At 34.2% G+C, this 20,396-nt stretch overlaps 1 protein-coding gene across 1 annotated transcript in view; it reads right to left on the reverse strand.

The window, feature by feature from the left end:
- LOC129221037 (uncharacterized) overlaps positions 1 to 18,945 on the reverse strand; it is a 33,515-nt gene extending 14,570 nt beyond the window's left edge. The window contains 4 exon segments of the mRNA XM_054855473.1: positions 194 to 361; positions 7,430 to 7,610; positions 10,106 to 10,306; positions 18,079 to 18,945. Coding sequence (XP_054711448.1) covers positions 194 to 361; positions 7,430 to 7,610; positions 10,106 to 10,306; positions 18,079 to 18,945 — 1,417 coding nt within the window.
- Positions 18,946 to 20,396: the final 1,451 nt, after the last annotated feature.

A 20,396-nucleotide genomic window follows, 5' to 3' on the forward strand; every position in this document is an offset into this window, starting at 1 on the left:
TTACAGCAGACACGTGTTTCGGCGTTACAGGGAACGCCTTTTTCAACGCAAAAAATAATGAGCTTATGGATGAAGAGACATCTGCAGTAATTTACAAATTTGTGCTTCTTCTAACGTTGTTTTGTCTTACTTTAATTAACGAAGTCTCTGGCAACAGCAAAAAAAAATGTAATATAACAAGAACAACATTTACCTGTCAATATAATGGCATCGTCTGGTGTTGTCACATTGTTTGTTACATCTCTCGAATATTGGACAAAAACCTCCCCGTAATTAAGCATTCCTGTTTCATCACTTACTCCAAACATATTCCTCCCTTCTGAAGGATCTACATCAATGTTTGCCTTTGTTTTCACAAGGTCTGCGAAAAGGAACAGAAATGAAGTTTATTTAAGATCGTAAGAAAAATGCGTTCCAATAAATTCGCAACACGGAATCAATCTACTGCAAGTAGAAATAGTCTTCAATGGTGTCACGAGTATTTAAGGACTACCTTAAAACGCCTAATGCTTTCTAAATTGATTTTTTTAATCCCCTGTCGGCATATTACCCTTTTTTGAGAGATGACGATCCTTTAGTCTATCATGATAAGCATGGGTTTTTATCTTAAAACGGGTTTCTTTGCTTTTGATGTTGTCATTTTGCCATTTAGCCACATTATTTACATCTAAGAATCACAAGTAGGACTGGGAGGGAACAGCTAGTTAGATAGTTTGAGTAGTGAATCAACACTAGAGTGTATATTTCAATTTCAAAAATTCATGAAACCGTGAAAAGCTAGCATTACACACGACAGAAAAAGCCTTTTATTGATACATGAAATAATTTATCAAATAGATTAACACAGCAGAAAATTACTAGAAAAAATGTTTGTAATGATATTTTAAGCAACTTGGGTATTAGCGTTACCGTCGCAACAAAAAGCCGAAGAACTGAATTGGTTGCAAAGGAGTACGTCATCAAATCTAGGCAACTTTATTTTCACTAACATGCATATTCCAGCTTATTTTATGATGAAGTTCGATAGCCTATGCCGAAGAAAGTTATTTCCGAAGGATTTGGAGTATATTTAAAACATAAAAGGTAAGTTGTGATTTTTTTTTGTCATATAACATTTTCTCATAATCATGAAAGTAACGTTTCTTAAGCACAAACTGAGAATCCGGGTAGTTGCCGGATTAGTCGACTGTGAAACATAGCGGTATATAATGCTTTGACAGCACTACAGGTTGAAATTTACTGGATACAATTCAGATTTTCTTAGCGGAATTAAAATATTTATACACGGACAATGCTCGTCAAATTGAAAATTTCTTTTCTTGTTGGTAAAAGATGCACTTTATTTTAAAATTTAACCAGCTGGTTCAAAAGTTAAATTAAGAAGTTAGCTAAACTTGACCATTTTCCAAAAACCGTATCCGAAATTTTCGGTATGAAATGAAGTTCATGGATTACCTGTTTAAAGAGTATGAAATGTTTGAAACATTTAGAGTAATGTATTAACAAACTGTAATTGGTATAACTTTGATATACCCCCCCCCCCAAAAAAAAAAAAAAAAAAAAAAATACGCGCCAAATATGTCACTCCCTACGGACTTTTTAGGGTTGCTGTTTCTTATTTTTGTGTTGCCAATTTAGGATTTTTCAGCTTTTAGGTTTTTGCTGTTGCCAAATTTAGTATTTTCTTGTATTTTGTACCATGAGTGAGAAAAAAAGTCGCCAAATTTCCGATTTGGGGATGTATATCAAAGTATCCCTGTAATTTTTATCTAACCGAAAATATAATCTATGATTATGGCAGGGTTTTCAAAAGTTTGCTACTTATCTGACGTATTGTCTCGCCGATAATTAATCTCGCCAAAAACTTGCAACGGGCGTTTTAGGAATATCCGCATATACATTTTTCTTTCCTTCCCTCTCTTTGTGTGTGTGTGTGTTTTCTCAAGTTTCCCTTTGATTTTAACCAAGCATTTTTGCAAATAAAATATTTAGGCATGATTTTAAATTTGCTGAACTTCCGCTAGTAATTTAAAGCACGGTTTTCGGCATGATTTTAAATGCCAAAAAACAATGTTAAAACATTTATTTATGTAAAATAATGGGTCAACTAAATGAATGAAGCCGTAATATAAATTTTAAATGTGCATTATTGAGCGCGTTTTTGGTATAATTTTAAAACCACCAAATTTGCGATACTCATTTTGGAAAACTTTGAGATGGAGATTTTTGGCGCAATTTCATGTTCGCGAACATTTTCTTGGCTTTCGACGACAATTTTGGTTTTGACAAAATTTTAACTGCGCCTTGACATTTTTTTTTTTTTTTTTTTTTTTTGACTCTGAAAGGCTTTTGAAGGTTTGATTTGTAAAAAAGAAAAAAAATTCACATTTCAACGATTTCCAAGAAACTTACTTGATTAAGTTTTAAACTGCGCCAACAGAGAATGTTATCGGAAATCTGCCATTTTTACTGTAATGGTTGGTTGGTTCGATTGGGTTGTCTTAATAGGCTATGCTGCGCCAAACAATTGTTAGTTAGTTGAAAGAGGCGCATTGTATCATTAGGTTTAGTGTTAATGCATAGAGTCGACAACCTAAATTCGATATTACCAAACAATTAGTAGCGAGTCAAAGAAACTTAGATCCAAAAATCTAGTACAAATTGCGCTTTTCTAAAACTTTCAGACATGAGTAAAACCTTACTTATTAGAAAAAAAATAAGTTGAAATAACTCTCTCGAAAAATAATTATGAATATCCATATATTAATATGTATAGAAAACTTTAAAGTATTTTCTTGCAGTCTCTGTGATCTGTGATCCAGACCATCTCGTCATTTGCCCCGCTCTTTCCAAATGCTGTCTTGCGGACCGATACTGGGAGGTCAGGGGCCTCTTGGATACATAGACTTTTGCTACAGATGCTTTTTTGTTATTTTATTTTTTTTTTGTATCTTTGTCCACTTGTTTATATCCTTAACCCAGTTGTACTTTTGTATCTGTAGTTGTCATAAAATCTTGCCATTAGAAATTTTAAAAAAAAGTACTGCATTTTCAATCATTTATCTTTTTTTTTTTCAATTCAATAAAATCAACTTATTTCTCAACATGAAAAGTTCAATCAAAACGTGCCAATATTAAGCTCCAACATAATCCTGTAGCTTAGATTGAGTGACGTCACATTTCAGCAATTGGGTTTTGTGTTGCGACGGCACACAGTGTGGCATAGTGGGCAAAAATCCACCGAACTCGCAGTTTTTGAGCTAGGATTTTCTATTATGGCTCAAAATGCGGCAAAGTTATTCGACTATTTCGTAGTGGTGCTACAATTTTGAATTTCTTAACCCCCTAAGCCCCGCAGAGCACAGAATGGACCCAAGTCGCGAATTTGAAAACTAAAAAGTATGACCATATTTTTTCCCTGATATGTGGCTCAATGCTTAGTATAAATCGAGGAATTGGATGATAAAACACAACTTTTTATCGCTGCCGGGTGTTTAGAAATGCTTTTTTCCACCGTATAAGTCATTAAAAACATTATTTTTCAGGTTTTTCCGTTGAAAAAATGGGTTTTAACGGTCTTCACACATCTCCCGCGCAAGAACAAATATATATTTTAATTCTAATCTACAAGTTTTCAATCATTTTCCAAAGTTCAAAAGGCAAAAACCTCCCTAAAACACCGAAAAATTGCTCAAAGTCCGAATTTCAGCTCGAGATTCTACCATTGTCCACGGAAATACATCTGTGCAATAGCGGCAAACAGCTTATTTTATATGTATACATTTATATGTATACATTTTGAGAATAAATCGTCTGCGTTCGAATAAAGACCTTTACATTTAAATTTTCCGAATGCTTTTGATGTTTTTAAGAAAATTTAATGTATTAAAGTAACAGTTGAGCAAATGTGTAGACGCAATATTAGTATGTTTGTCTATTTCCTTGGATTAATCGTAATATTCGAATTGTAACAGGTATGTTCACTCTTTTACATAAGTATACAAAATAGAAAACTTTGTCCTCTGTTACATAAATAAGTATTTAAACAAATTATGTAAATTACATTTTTTTAAAATTAGTTTCTGTGTGTAAGACCAACAAAACAACATAAATTTTAATATAAATTCAATAAAACTTTATAATAAAGTTAAAATAACATGTCTTTACTGTTTTTCATACAGAAAGTGAAAGCTAATGGATATATATTTGTGAATATTTGTTTTTTAAATTAAATAGAGTGAAGTAAAATCATATAAGTTCATTAATCCTTTCATCCCTACCTTAAATTTAGCTGTATTATAACCTATAAATGATGTTGTTAGGAACAAAACTGGGCTAAAAGGGTTCATCTGAGCATTAATTGTTTAGTTTAAAACACATTAAAATTTTAACATGTGTTTTTACATTTTAAGTAAGAATTCCAACAAAAACACTTACGTAAAAGAATGAACATAGAGTTACAATTCAAATATTACGATTATTCCGAGGAAACAGACAAACATACTAATTTTGCGTCTACACATTTGCTCAAATGTTACTTTAATATATTAAATTTTCTTAAAAACATCAAAATAATTCGGAAATTTTAAATGTAAAGGTCTTTATTCGAACGCAGACGATTTATTCTCAAAATGTATACATATAAATGTATACATATAAAATAAGCTGTTTGCCGCTGTTGCACGGATTCATTCCCGTGGACAATGGTAGGATCTCGAGCTGAAATTCGGACTTTGGGCAATTTTTCGGTGTTTTAGGGAGGTTTTTGCCTTTTGAATTTTGGAAAATGATTGAAAACTTGTAGATTGGAATTAAAATATATTTGTTCTTGCGCGGGACATGTGTGAAGACCGTTAAAACCTATTTTTTCAACGGAAAAACCTGAAAAATAATGTTTTTAATGATTTATACGGTGGGAAAAAGCATTTATAAACACCCGGCAGCGATCAAAAGTTGTGTTTTATCATCCGATTCCTCGATTTTTACTAAGCATTGAGCCACATATCAGGAAAAAAATATGGTCATACTTTTTAGTTTTCAAAATCGCGACTTGGGTCCATTCTGAGCTCTGCGGGGCTTAGGGGGTTAAGAAATTCAAAATTGTAGCACCACTACGAAATAGTCGAAGAATTTTGCCGCATTTTGAGCCATAATAGAAGATCCTAGCTCAAAACCCGCGAGTTCGGTGGATTTTTGCCCACTATGCCACACTGTGCGGCATCGGTAATAGACGTTAAATCGCGGATATTAGAAATTAGCCATTTCAACTGCGCATTCGCATAGATTTTCAGTTTTAAAATTCTGTGTTTCGTGTTTATGATACATTTTGGTTCAAAACATTCCATTACTGAATCGCAATTGGTTATTAATTTAAACTTAGATATTCTTGCAAGTTTATGAAGCACGTTTTTGAAATTGCATTAAAACAATTAACAAAACATGAATTTAAAGCACGATTTTTGAAATCAGCAAAGTCCGCACGCAAGCGCAGTTTCAATGGCAAATTTGTGATATCCGCGGTTTAACGTCGAGTACTTGGGTATTTGACAACAATGATATTTTAAGCAACTTGGGTGTATGACAACAATATTTTAAGCATTTGTATGTAAGGTAAACACAAGGTACTTTACTTATGACATACCATGTTGTCACGTTTATCAGTTATCAAATCATTAATCAAGAAAGAATGTAATTATTTATTTTTGCAAAATTGCAGATAAACATAAACCAAAAAAAACAATTTATAATATTAATTTGTTTTTGAAGTTGGAAAGTTTTGTTTAAAATTGATAATTATGCTTAATGTAGATAAATTTACAATGTTAAGTGAAAATGCATTTACGTTCCCAAAAAGAGATTAATATTTTCTTTTTTCAACTGGCGTATAATTCATATATAACAGTCAAAAAATTTACAAATGTTTGATAGTCGGTCGAATATTTGTTTCGAATTTTAACCAAATATTCGGCATTTGGAAAACTATGGTATTCGGTGCACCTCTAAAAAGAACGTTTCAATTAAAATTTTGTTATAAAATACATTGTTTTTTATCTATGTATGTATGGCAATTTTCAAAAAAAGAAAAATTACCAATTTGTTCATTTTGGGAAAGCTAAGCTATCTTAACTGGTACACTTCGTCCCACATTCCCATACTTAGCGAGAAAAAAGCCACACAGTCTTAAAAATCATCTGCTTAGAAATGAAAACATTTATCTTATCATATTTTTTCAAGCAGTTTTGACTTGGAAATAAGCAAACGTCAAATTTAAATTAAAGTAAGCAGATCATCTCAAAAATAACGCATGCGCAGAAAGGAAAGAGGGAGTTGAATTTCTTCTTTCTACATACGAATGCGAAAAAGCATACGAAGAAAGTCCGAAACGTTACTAGTTATTTCCACGGAACGTTGCGGAATTTCACAGAATTTCACCTATTTTCCCGTAAAACGAAGTATCATTGAAAAAAGATTTTCTGAATTGCTTCAAGTTGCACAAATGCAGACTCCTTACTGGTGTGAAAAACATCTTTAGTTACCAGTTTAAAGATTAAATGAGTGTACAATAAACTCCCGATTATTCGCAGAATACGATGGCACGGTAACCGCGGATAAGCGAAAACCGTGGATAATCTGAACAATGGGTAAAAAACAATACTACCGTATACAATAGCTAAAAAACATGAATAAACCTCAAACACACATTTAAGTTATAGCTAAAAACATTGCATCTACTAACATTGATTGTAAAAAAAAATATACGCATTTAAAGCTGAAAACGAACAGTAACACAATTATAAATTTAAAAAATATTTAATGACAGTTAAAAAATTAATAAAATAAATTGTGAAAAGACCCGCGGATAAGACGAGCCTCGGATAATCCGACCGCCGATAATCGGGAGTTTACTGTATTTATTAATTGTATCGTCTCTAGCTTGATTATGGCCCATCCAAGTTGACAAAGCTCTTAATGGTAGCTAATAAGTCTCCGGATAACTGCAACTTTGCAAGACAAGAATTGCAGGCCAGAAAGATGCTTGGTTCTTACTTGCAATTTTGCCTCACTGCTTTGGCCATGGTTACACTGATGCTTCAGGAGCTTTCTTGTAGCTTTAGATGGTTCTAATAAATTGCAGTAAACCTACCAAATTACCAGGCTGACTTTAACCGGTGAGAACTCCATATTCTTCAGAAAGATTCAAAAATGAGAACATTGTGAATCGTTTTTGAGAAGAGGGTATATTGCAAATGTAAGAACTCTTACTTTTCAATTCTAAACCAAATTGTCTCGGAGCCATTTTGAGTCAGTGTAGTTCTCAAAAATAGGCGATTTTGACTCAATTCTAAGTAAACTGCTTTAACAGTGCAGTTGAAAAATAGCATTTCATTTCATTCAAATTTTGGGAAACCTTTTACGAGAACAAACTTACCAATGTAATATCTATGAAGTGCCAGCAAAAGAGTTCTGAAAAATGGCTCCGCAGTCAAACCAACTCCAGACTGAGATAGCTCATTAAATTTCAGGTCGCTAAAAGGTGTTCGCGCATTCAAATAATTCCTAGCGACTTCTTCGTCGATTAACATGTCAGTCAAAGTTTTCAGCATTTCTTCCTGCATCCGTAAGAAAACTCCATGTGGCACTTCCAGATCATTAAGAATGGCTATCAACGGCCTGTTTAAGCGAAGTCGTACTGTGAAATAAAAAAAAAAAGATGTATTATTGTGCTTTTTTCCTCGTTATATGGGGTAAAAAATCAAAAAATTTAAATGTGATCTGAATAGTGTATTTATGTAAAAAAAACAACAAATATTAAAAAACAGTAAGAGACATTTCAGGAAAAAATGACTAACAACCAAACTGCCAACAATGCCAAAAACCCAAAAAGTGTGGGAATGATTGATTTCCACTTTTAGCAGAAAGAATTCATAAAATGTCACTAAGTAGGGGGGAGGGGGGCACCTTTGAACAATTTTTTGAAAAATCAACATATTTCTTACTCAGATTATAATTATTAATGCTTAAATATTTTATGATAAAAAAGAATGCATTTCTTTATCATATAAATCAATAGCAAAATTTTTACTGATAAATTAAATATGATACAAAGCTTTAAAATTTGTAAGTATTTCTGTTCAAACGTGCCCCATGTAGGGGCACCTTTGAACAAGCATGGGGCACCTTTGAACAAACAAAATCAAATTGTAATAATAGAGTGATTTTATCAAAAATCACATACCTTTAAGAATTACAAAATAATAAGAATAAAATTAGAGCATTTTATTTAACTAAAATTAAAAATTTATAAGCATTTAATTAATTTTATATGAATCAAAATTAGCACGTAAGGTCCCTCCAGAAATCTGTCGTTGTGGCCATTTTTTACTATATCTTGGAAATCTACTGTGCTGGTGCTTGATGCTTCGGGAAAGTAAAATTTATTGCTTTCCTTTTTGCGAAGAAACCTAACATTAAATTCAGTTTCGTCTTGAAATTGCTGTTAATTTGACCAACGTAATGAAGAACGGTTCGTTTAGCTTGGAATTGAAGTATAATGAAATCGTTGACATGTAAATCTTCTACAACAAGAGCTTTTTCCTCTTCATCTGTATCCAAAATAATATCTTCAAAATTGGATTTTTTTTTTTATAAAAGACATTTTTCTCTAATAGGAATAATGGCAATGTGCAAAATAAAAAAACAAGAGTAGTAATTAAAAGTAGTGTTTATATATCAGTAGAACTTTAATATTAACAGACTATTCAGTAATTTGAATGTCTACATTTTCATAATTTTCTTTTAAATCCAAAATAAAATAGTAATATTTAGGTGCATTTATAACTCCTTTCTTCTAAGTTTCATTTGTTCAAAGGTGCCCCAACTTTTCTGTTCAAAGGTACCCCATTGTATGGAATTAGGAATTAGAACAATTTACTCAAGTAGGCTTAAGAATAATAACAAAACAAAACCTAAAAGTTAAAGCTAAAACTTATCTTTAAATATTGTAAAATCATTTAGAATTATAGAATTACAGGTTTTTTAACAAAAACCTTACAACTTTATTTTGAAAAGTAGATTTCAGAGAGAAAAAAACACATACCTTGCTCAGACAATAGTATGCATGCAAAATGACCAAACTTGGCTTACTTTGCTGCAGTGAAACAATAGTAATGTGCTGCCATATACATTAAAAACATAACATTTTTTTAAAGATAATATTTAGTGTTCAAAGGTGCCCCCCTCTCCCCTACAAAGACTCACTACTGTATAGGCAGAGGCACGTAAAGAAGAAAGAAAATATTGCTTTTACAATGTAACCCATGATTACTCTGAAGGCATAGTAAATTTTTGGAACTATTAAGCAAAATAGTATAGTTCCTGAAATGTCTCTTACTGTTTTTAAATGATTAGTTTTTTTTACATAAATACACTATTCAGATCACATTTAAATTTATTTGATTTTTTACCCCGCATAACGAGGAAAAAGCACAAGAAAGGAAGAAAAAATACAAAACAAGAATTGTCGTCATCATTAATATGTGCTTATTTTATCAATACTAAATTTCCGTCTTTTAGAAACCAACTTCTGACCATCTGGCGACAAATTGAGATGGTTGTTTGTTTCAGAAGTTTCCAGAGAATCGTTTTCGACTTGTAATATTAAACAGAACAATGGGTTACATAGATCAACTTACAATTTGATGTAGATTTTGACTCAGTAAAAATCCGTGGATCAAAAACGCTTAGTTAATAGCATAATAATGGCTCCTTAAAATAAATCCCTTGAAATGTTTTTTTTTTCTGTACATTAAAAAAAATTGAAGGTTTTTTACAACATAGTACATTATAATTATCCAATAACAAAAAATTAAGAAAAATAATAACTGTTAACTTAAAAGTTAAACTCGGTCACACTGAAAAAGCGAGAAAAAAATAATAGTTTGTTGTTATCTGTGCAACTTTTCTGTGGTTTCTGAGTTTTTTTCTAGCAACGAAGGCAAAAGTCATTAGTCTTAAAAATTACGACTTAAAAAAACGATTTAAAAAATCGGAAATCTTGCGTGAAAATCGACTTAAATTTTAAGTCGTTTAATCTTAAATGATATACTAAAACATTACTTGGGCTACTTGGTTTGGCAATTTCTAGTTTCGTGTGCCCGTCTCCGCGCGAACAAAACTTTTCCATGCTTCGACGAAACACAATATCAGCATCCTCAAGGGTGGGGTCTATCACTAGCATTCCTTTAAATCCACTGTAACGGATCTGAAAGGCACTGCAATCTTTGTCGTGGCGAAGAGTCTTTCTAACCTTGAAATAGAAAAATATTTTTAGCATTTCTATGCCTCTTTATTGTAAAACGTTCAAATCACAATAATTTTTTTAAAATAAATAAATGTGCAGCTATTTGTTTATTTTTCGTTAAATAAAGAACTCTTTGAAGAAAATGCTTAATTTGGCAATGTGAGAAGTTGGGCAGTGTGGATATATTACAGGGTAGGGGCAATTTGGCGCACGAACACCGTTTCGGTACCGTAAATGCGGGCTACTTTAGCCCTAGGGTCTTTCTTTGGCCCAAATGGAGAAAAATATACAACGTCCTCTGTCAACCTTCAGGACGCAATTTTTTTAACATATTTTAACAGATTCTACTAGAGAGCATCCCCAGGCACTCCATTATGTATACCAAGCAGTTCTATAGCTCTGTGCAAGAAGCAAAACTAGTGGTTGTGCGTTCTTTCTGCTAACATGTGCCTTCATAACCTCTTAAACTTCTCCATGTAGAAGCAGCTCCACATCAGCTAAGAGTTTTTTAAGTACCTATTTATGAGAAATTTCAATACTCAATGCCGTAGTATAGTTGTATTTCGTATTTCTGTTAAGGTTTTATGTTAAACATTTGACAATGATAACATATCCCTTAGCCTAAATATTATGACCTACTTTGGCCCAGCCTAAAAAATCCGTCAGGGAGATTTAGAAAAGTAAAGAATAGCTAAAATTAAGACTCTAAACTGGAAAAACGCAAGAAAAAACCTGGAATGCTCGGCAACGGATAAAGAGAGAGATTGCATACTCAATTCATCAAGGGTCAGTTACATGGCTTCCATTATGGAAGATGAAGATGAAAACAAAGTTGCAGGAGGTTTAAAAAAAGGTTTACCCAGTTGCATCTACTTTTTACAGATATTGTTAAATTTCTTCTGAGATTTACGGAATTTTATTATTGTAGAATGGAATGAACTCAGGTTTCCAAAGATTCATTCAGGTTCAAAAGTTTATTCGAGAGGAGAAATGGCGAATAGCATGGAACGCGAAAAACAGTTTTGAAAGTGACCGAAAATTTAGGATCTTTTAATTCACGAATGGTAATGTAAAATTTATTTATTATTCAAATAAATAGTTTTCCCTATGAGCACACGCCTTTTTTTTTAAAACGCTTTTATTAGCTTCACCTGTATGTATGTATGTATGTATGTATGTATGTATCTTGTAATGGAATCTTGCAGCTCAAATTTCGCCCACTTCCTGCGATCGGATTCTTTTGAAATTTGGCACGCGATCTCAGACCCGATGACAATGCAATATTCTATAATCAAATTAATTAATTAACCCTTTTAATTGTTAGTTTCCTCCAATTTTAATCAATATTTTGGCATAAATCCAACAATGTGAAAAAGGAAAAATTTAAAAAAATACATCAAAAAATGCTCGCAAAAATTATTTAAAAACATCTACAAAAACCTTTAATTTTTCTGCATCAGACAAAATTTGTTCCAATGTTCCAAGGTAATTAGAACATGAAATATAATTGTTTTTAACTAATTTCATGCCAAAATTTAGGTGAGCCTTCAATTGGAAATTCATTGCTGATCAGACCATTGTTGAACAAAACTTTTATTCAAATGCATCTCAAATTTTCAAAGTAATATAAATATGATTTCTGCAAACATACATCGATGACTCACAGTAGCTTCCCATCGGGGTGCCCTTGTCTTAACTTTATGATATTACCTCGCACTCGTTTTATAAATAATTTCGTCGCTTGATAATTCTCCAACATAAGACTAAAAAGCAGAAAAATAAAAGCAGAAAAAAGCGTGGGGGGCTTCGCGGGAAGTTGTCTTGAATTTCTTCCATTTGTTGTCCAAGCAAAAATGTAAATAGACAGCACCCCACGCTTTTTTGTATTACATTAAAATTAAGTGATTGGTCAACTACTATCATCCAAAGATTATTTTTCACTTTTTAGTTCACTTTGCTACGAAAGCGTGTTTTTTTAGTTTTTTAAACTATTATTTTATTGTCTCTAGTTAGCTCTACAATGATTTTAAATAGGGAAAACCACTTTCGGCCAAAGTAACCCAAACGCAAGGGTAACATTGGGCCAAATTTAAAAAAAATAATAAAGGGTAAAAATACTTAGAAATAAACTGATCACTATACAAAAATTAAATTAAGAGATCTCTAGATGTGTAAAACAAGTTCCCACAACTTGGAAATATGAATAGTTAGAAAATTATTGAGAAAAGTTCCAATACCTGGATCAAAGTAGCCCGCGTTTACTGTTGTGATAGGCATAATGGAAATCCTTTGATAATCGAGATCTCGAGAATTGAGTACTTCTGATAATCGAGTGATTGATAATCGAGATCTTTTGAAATCGAGAAATCGAGTGATTGATAATCGAGATCTTTTGAAATCCAGAACTCGAGCGATGGGCAATCGAGACCTTTCGAATCGAGCGCTCGAGAAATCAACATTTCGAGAACTCGGTCCATTGCTCGAGTACTCGGAAAGTGATAATCGAAAACTCTCGAGCAGTCCCATTGCTCGAGTACTCGGAAAGTGATAATCGAAAACTCTGGAGCAGTCCCATTGCTCGAGTACTCGGAAAGTGATAATCGAAAACTCTCGAGCAGTTCCATTGCTCGAGTACTCGGAAAGTGGTAATCGAGAACTCGAGCAGTCTATCGTTCGAGAACTCGAGCTGTGTCAATCGAGAACTCGATATGTGATAATCGATAATGCGAGATGTGATAATTGAAAACTCGAGGTGTGATAATCGAGATACCGAGCTGTGTCAATCGAGAACTCGAGATGTGATAATCGAGAATGCGAGATGTGATAATTGAAAATTCGAGGTGTGATAATCGAGATACCGAGATGTGATAATTGAAAACTCGAGGTGTGATAATCGAGATACCGAGATGTGATAATCGAGAACTCGAGATGTGATAATCGAGAACTGGTGAAAACCGAGTGCTCGAGTGATCTTAAATAATCGAGTGATTTGATTATGAGAACTCGATTATGCCCATCACTAGTTTACGGTACTGCTTTTCAAGATAATAAATTTCCCTTTTACATAAAGCTAGTCAGGACTCATCATTCAATTATCTTTTATTGGCCTTCCGGTACCCGAAAATTTACGAACTGATCCCTGAAAAAGGGTAGGCCATAAATACTGGATAAACTCAGCAGAGCAAGATTACCAGCTTAGAGTGCTTTATGAATCAACAAAGACTTTAGGATCCAGGGTTTTCCAGAAAATGTCAGAGAAAAGTACGGCGTCATATTTGATGCATGAAGAAAAGGAATGTATTTAACCATTTCACGGTATAGTAGATGACAGGGGCGGCATTTCAGCACTTCTTTTGGGGGGTCGAGTTTCTTAAATATGAGTTTCCTCGTATGGTACAAAAACACATACTGGTTAACAGGAGGTGGTCATAAAACGGGTCTAATATTAAACAAAAATAGTGTTTTAAATCTATGATAACTTATTAAAAAATGAATTAAAATTTTTGACAAAATTTTCATTCCTTTTATATAAAAAACACCCTACATAAGACATCTTTGAAATAACGGAAAACACTTGCTCGTGCCTGGAAATGTGTCGAGTTTCATCAACTATTACTGAAAACTAGAGAGATTTTTGAAAATGATGAATTGGTTTGCGATTTACAAAAGTTGAATTTACCCATTTTTTATCATTCTGCTCAAAAAATTTGGGGGTGCGACCGCCCCCTCTCGACCCTCCTATTTGCCGCCCCTGGTAGATGACAATGCTGACGCGAGCAATGGAAAAACTTCTATATAAACTTTTACAAACACAGATGTTCCTGTTTATGCTGAAAACTTAAGGCCGCTATATTCAATCGGATCGCGTGTTTGTATTTGCCTTTTCTGGCGAATTATCGCGTTTGGTGGTTGTTCACTGCGATCGATTAATAGCGGCACGTGAATTGTTTATTAAACAAAATATTATTTTCGGCAAATTTGGCAAAACCCGAAACTATGCTGTGGTAACCCAAGCAGCGCAACAATGAAAAATCCGATCCAAAAGGGTTGAACTTATTAAGCAGATGCGTCGGTCTGTATATATAGCGGCTCTAGCAAAACTGAACAAAAACAATAGGTCATCGATTTGCAGTTCTTTGAGAATTTGTGTGTGTGCGCTACTACAGAAAATAATAGTCAAAATTACTACTTTTAGTTACTAAAGTTGACAGAATGAGCAAAAAAAAAAAAAAGCATGTAGCGAGGAAAATCTTTTATTTTCAAAACGTTTAATTTTTAATTAATTTTTTTTAAATGCCCGATTTTTCAAACAAGGCGTGGTCTTTATGACGTCACAAGTGATGAACTTTGGCGGTTAAAAACACTGCCGCGCTGAATGCTGACGCTTGCTGTCTACCGCGTTTTGCAGCTTATGATAACTCAGAAGTGATATCAATATTGCGCTATACGCTTGCTATCAACTATATCGTTGCCAGTACATATGAGTAAAGATGAGAATTAAAGAATGCGCTCTGCGCAAATGGCATCAGTGAATTTCATTTCATCATTTGTGATGTCATGTGCAAAAGCATAAAAAATGAAATTGAGTCTGCTCAAAAATTAAAATAAATGTTAAAAAATATTAATTTTTTTCAAATTATTTTAAAAATGGTTAAAACCTATGATTTTAAGCATGCTCTTTCAGAAAAAATACTTTTAAAATTATGGAAACGATCCCATTATAGAAATATCCACTTGCATCCATTTATTTTGAGCTGAACAGACAAAAAGCAAAAGTGGAATAAATTATTACAGTTTGGTATTGTGTGTACATATAAAAATTTCATGTTTCCAGATATGCAGTAAACATGAGTACGAGTAGAAATAGAAATGTAGGAAACGGTTAATTTCATACAAGTGTTCTCAAATATTCATTTATGAATATGGTCGAATTTCGACCACTGGGCAAACACTAGTTATACTTAATGTAGATAAATTTACAATGTTAACTGAAAATGCATTTACATTTCTCAAAAATACATTAATATTTTCTATTTTCAATCGGCGTATAATTCAAATTTTAGTCAAAAATTCGATATTCGGAAAAATATGGTTTTCGTTGCACCACTAACAATAACGTATGTTTAAATTAAAATTTATTATAAAATGTCGATTTTTTTTTTTCCTTTGTTAAATTATTTAAAAACGAGCTAATGTGTGCATCACATGACTTCCTTTTACTCCAATTTAAAGATAATAGTGCCTCGGAGTGAGCAAAAAAAACACTTTTTATACTTTCATTCCAAGTCTGTTGCGAACCGAAGCGAAGAAAACGTTCTAGACAGATAAATTTTCCTAATATTGGCAGTTTTAATGTGATTCAATGGTTAACTCTCTAAATATGGCCAAATTAAAACCAGATTAAAAAATTAAAAAAACCCGCCAAATTGGCGATATATTGCCAAAAGCTTGGCGATATATTGCCAAGTGTTGGCCAAATTATAGCACCGCTTGAGTTTACATTGAAATTAACAATGATTTTACCCCAAAAAGGTGTAAAAGACCCCCTTTGGAACATCCGAATGCAACCAAAAGAGAAGGTGCATAACTAGACCCCACTTGAAGTCTATGTGCCAAATTTCAACTTTCTGGGACATCCCGTTCTTGAGTTATGCGAGATACATACACACATACATACGTACATACGGACATCACGAGAAAACTCGTTGTAATTACTCGGGGATCGTCAAAATTGATTCTTCAGGTGTCTATACATTCTTAGGCATGTATCCACGTGTGGTCGGGGTGAAAAAAAAATCAATATTCATTCGGTGGCGAGCAAAATGGAAATTAAGGCCGATTTTCGAGTGAAAATTTTTTTGCGAATACAATAAAGCGTGCTCTTTCAGAAAAAAAGAAAAAAAAAAACTTTTTAATTTCGGAGTCGACCCCATTGTTGAAAATAACGGTAAATTCAAAAGTAGTGATGTCCAAACAGCAAAATCACATTGCAAAAAAAAAAAAAACGAGCTGATGTGTGCATCACATGACTTCCTTTTACTCCAATTTAATGTCATTTCCCCATTATTGGCTATTTTAATGTGATTCTTTTGTTTACTCTCTAAATATCACCAACAGTGGTCAAATTGAAACCAAATTAAAAAAAAAAAAAAAAAAAAAAAAAAAATCCGCCAAATTTGTCGCCAAGTTGGCGATAAAACTTGGCGACCAAAAGACTGGCGATATATTGCCAAGTGTCCGACAAATTATAACACCACTTGAGTTTACATCGAAATTAACGATGATTTCCCCCCAAAAAGGGGCAAAAGACCCCCTTATAAACATCCGAATGCAACCGAAAGGGAAGGTGCACAACTAGGCCCCACTAGGAATCTACGTACCAAATTCCAACGTTGTAGGACATACCGTTTTTGAGTTATTCGAGATACATACACACATACGCCAAACATACGTACACACAGACGTCACGAGAAAATTCGTTGTAATTAACTCTGGGGTCGTCAAAATGGATATTTCGGGTGTCTGTAGGTTCTTAAGCACTTATCCACGTCTGGTCAGGTCGAAAAAAAAAAAAAAAAAAACTCAACATTCGTTCGGGGGTGAGAAAAATGGAAATTAAGGCTGACTTTTGAGTGAAAATTTTTTCGCGAATACAATACTTCCTTTTTCGTAAAAGGAAGTAAAAAGAAAACAAGGCAGGTGGCTGCTACAGAAACGGATACAGTGGGATTTCAAAATTCAGATTTGTTTTGGGGATCGTTCAATTTTCCAGTTTTAAAAGCTGTTATATGCACGACTGTTAAATCACTCAAGATTTATAATTGCTCTTTTAGTTACTGTTAGTTCCTTTTGTGCCCAGGATATTTTTCCTTGACTTTAAATTAATCTCCATGACTTTTAACGAAAATATTACTTGCCATGATTTTTCCGGGTCTCAAATATGTTTCATTTTTACTTCCTTTTACAAAAAAGGAAGTATTGTATTCGCGAAAAAAATTTCACTCAAAAATCGCCCTCAGTTTCCATTTTTCTCAACCCCGAATGAATGTTGATTTTCTTTTTCGACCTGACCACACGTGGATATGTGCCTAGGAACGAACAGACACCCGAAATATCCATTTTGACGATCCCCGAGTTAATTACAACGAGTTTTCTCGTGACCTCTGTATGTACGTATGTATGTATGTGCATATGTGCGTTTGTGTGTATGTGCGTATGTGTGAATGTATCTCGCACAACTCAAAAACGGTATGTCCTAGAAAGTTAAAATTTGGTACGTAGACTTTTGGTGGGACCTAGCTGTGCACCTTTAACTTTGGTTGCATTCGGAAGTTTCTAAGGGGGTCTTTTGCCCCTTTTTGGGGGGAAATCATTGTTAATTTCGATGTAAACTCAAGTGGTGTTATAATTTGTCGGACACTTGGCGATATATCGCCAGTCTTTTGGTCGCCAAGTTTTGTCGCCAACTTCGCCAAGTTTGGTCGCCAACTTCGCCACAAATTTGGCGATTTTTTTTTTTTAAATCTCTTTTTCTTTTTGGCCACTGTTGGTGATATTTCGAGAGTAAACAATTGAATCACAGTAAAATTGCCAATGATGGGGAAATTACATTAAATTGGAGTAAAAGGAAGTCATGTGATGCACACATCCGCTCGTTTTCTATGACTTTTCAGGACTTCCATGATCCGTACGATCCCTGGTTATTAAATAATCAGAACAACGCAATTTACTGTAATTTCTAATGAAATAAAATAACATTAAATTCATTTATAACTTACCTTATTAGCTAACTTCATCGAAATTTTTCCAACCCCATCAGTAAAACAGTACGGCTGCAAGGTGAAAGGATTCCTTCCACCTTCTACATCATTCTCAACTCGAACATGCTTGTCGTCCAAAGGAACACGCAGCGTCTCTTCTGTTTGCGAAAAGCATTGTCCGATTCTCGCTAAGCATTTTGGTACATTCATAGTTGTATTGGGGCTAATTTCCACCCAATTACGAATGTCCGATGCGGTAAAACCTTTGGAATCGCGAGCGTACATGGATACCCCATGTTCACGGAGTTGCGAAGAGGACCACGCCAGCAGTTGGTACTTTCTTGAGCCAATTTCAAGACCCGAGTTCATCGGAGAACTGATGGTTTCTATAAACATTCGGTAATCATAACGCCTGAAGTTCATTGTTAGCATATCGTCATCTCTAAAAGTAACACGCAAAAAATACTCTGAATCGAAATTTCTGAGAATTCTGTTCTCACACATCAATTCCGCTGGCCACAGAAGGGTACGTGTAGGTGTAAAGGTGACGCGTCTAATTAATCTGCATTTTGCTGGTACAACGTATTCGTTGATGCTCCTTGGGCCTCTCTGACGTTTATAATGAACAAACTGTGTTTCGATTGTTTTCCAAAAATTAATTAACTTGCCAGAATCCATTGCGAATAGGACATCACTGAGAGCTTTTTCAAGACACCTAGGATCTTCAGCGCAGAGTTCCTCCAGTTTTCTGAAGGACGAGTCACTGTCTGCTTGTTCCAGGATATTAAAGGATCGCTTTACCATAGCTTCCAGCAAGTACTCACATCCAAAATGAAGCAATCTAACCTCAGGAGGCTGAGGTGGATCTTTTTGTGTCACATCCATCTTAACGAAATTTACAGGCAATTTTTCGCAGCGAAATCTTAAACAGGTCAACACTTCTTCAAAGTCCCGTATACGAAACATGATACGTAAAACACTTGACTTCCCAATCACATTTTTGGTAACGTTAAAGGGAAATATATGACGAATATCAAAGTTTTCATCATTAAATTGCCTGTTGAAGGGCCGCAAAGGGTTGGGACGCAACCTCCATGGAGTTAAAAACATGAACAACGGCGGGTGGATCAAATCTAGGTACAAATAAAAACAATCATAACTAAGATCAACAATAATGTTTCGAATATGCTTATAAGATATCATTAGTTTTCTATACATGTTTCTCCCAGATAGATCGACCGAGTGTTTGATTATAATTTCCAATTCTCTGCAATCATGAAGAAAGTTTCCCTTGCACTCGGAAGCGATTTTGGCATAAGAAATAAATTCGCCACCTCTTGGGTGAACACCACATGAAACTTCAGCAACACTGAGATTTTTATGACAAGGTTTTCGGCATCTAAGGAAACATTCATTTTCAGCAAATTGTAACAATGGCCTCTTTCCTGACACCAATCTGCTGCTTGCAGTCATCCACTTCTCACGCAAATCTATGTACAACTGTACTTTATCGCTACTTGAAATACAGTACTCGTTGACAGATACGATGTCCAAACTGTATTCGGAAATAATCCCAGCAGCACAGTTTTCTTCTTGAGCATTTTGTGTTCTCTGAATCGACTGAACAATAACACCACAAGACTCTATTAATGTTTTTAGAGATTCTATAGTGGGTTCTTCTTGGTAAAAAGGGACGAGGATCCTGAAGTTTAATGTAGTCATTATGCAAAACCTAAGAAAAAAAATATATAACATTAATGCAGATTTTTAAAAATACGAACAAAAGCATTGTTAGTACTTTAAATTAATTCCTTTTTACTTAATTAAAATTTTGAATCTCTCATTTCTTTAGAACAGGCACGTTTTAACAGTGGTGCTAAGGGTATTAACAGTATTGTCAGAAATACATGGTCACCGACCTATAGCCATTGCTAAGGCAGAAATACATGAAATACACCCCCAGCTCAGTCACTCCAGCCAAGGCATGCAGTTTCCTGCTTATTAGCACTCATCAGCCCGGCATAGGAAAGTGACTGAGCTGGAGGTGGAAAACCTCTTAAGGAAGCAGAGAGTGTCGAACAAACTGGTAGCTAATATATTAGCCACCTATGCAGTCATCGGCTGGAATGACTGAGCTGGCGGTGTATTTCATGAAATTTCTGCCTTAGCCCTGGCTATAGGGCGGTAACTTACTGAAAATACCATGCCTTGTTCTACCAGAACCATTGCTTTGGTCACTCGTCTGGTCAGAGCAAATTCTACACTGGTGGGCAAAAATTAAGGACGAAGTCGGAAAATTAGCATATCAGCTGAACGAAGAGGCAGAGCGGACAGAA

This window comes from Uloborus diversus, chromosome 4 (assembly GCF_026930045.1).
Source record: "Uloborus diversus isolate 005 chromosome 4, Udiv.v.3.1, whole genome shotgun sequence".
NCBI lineage: Eukaryota > Metazoa > Arthropoda > Arachnida > Araneae > Uloboridae > Uloborus > Uloborus diversus.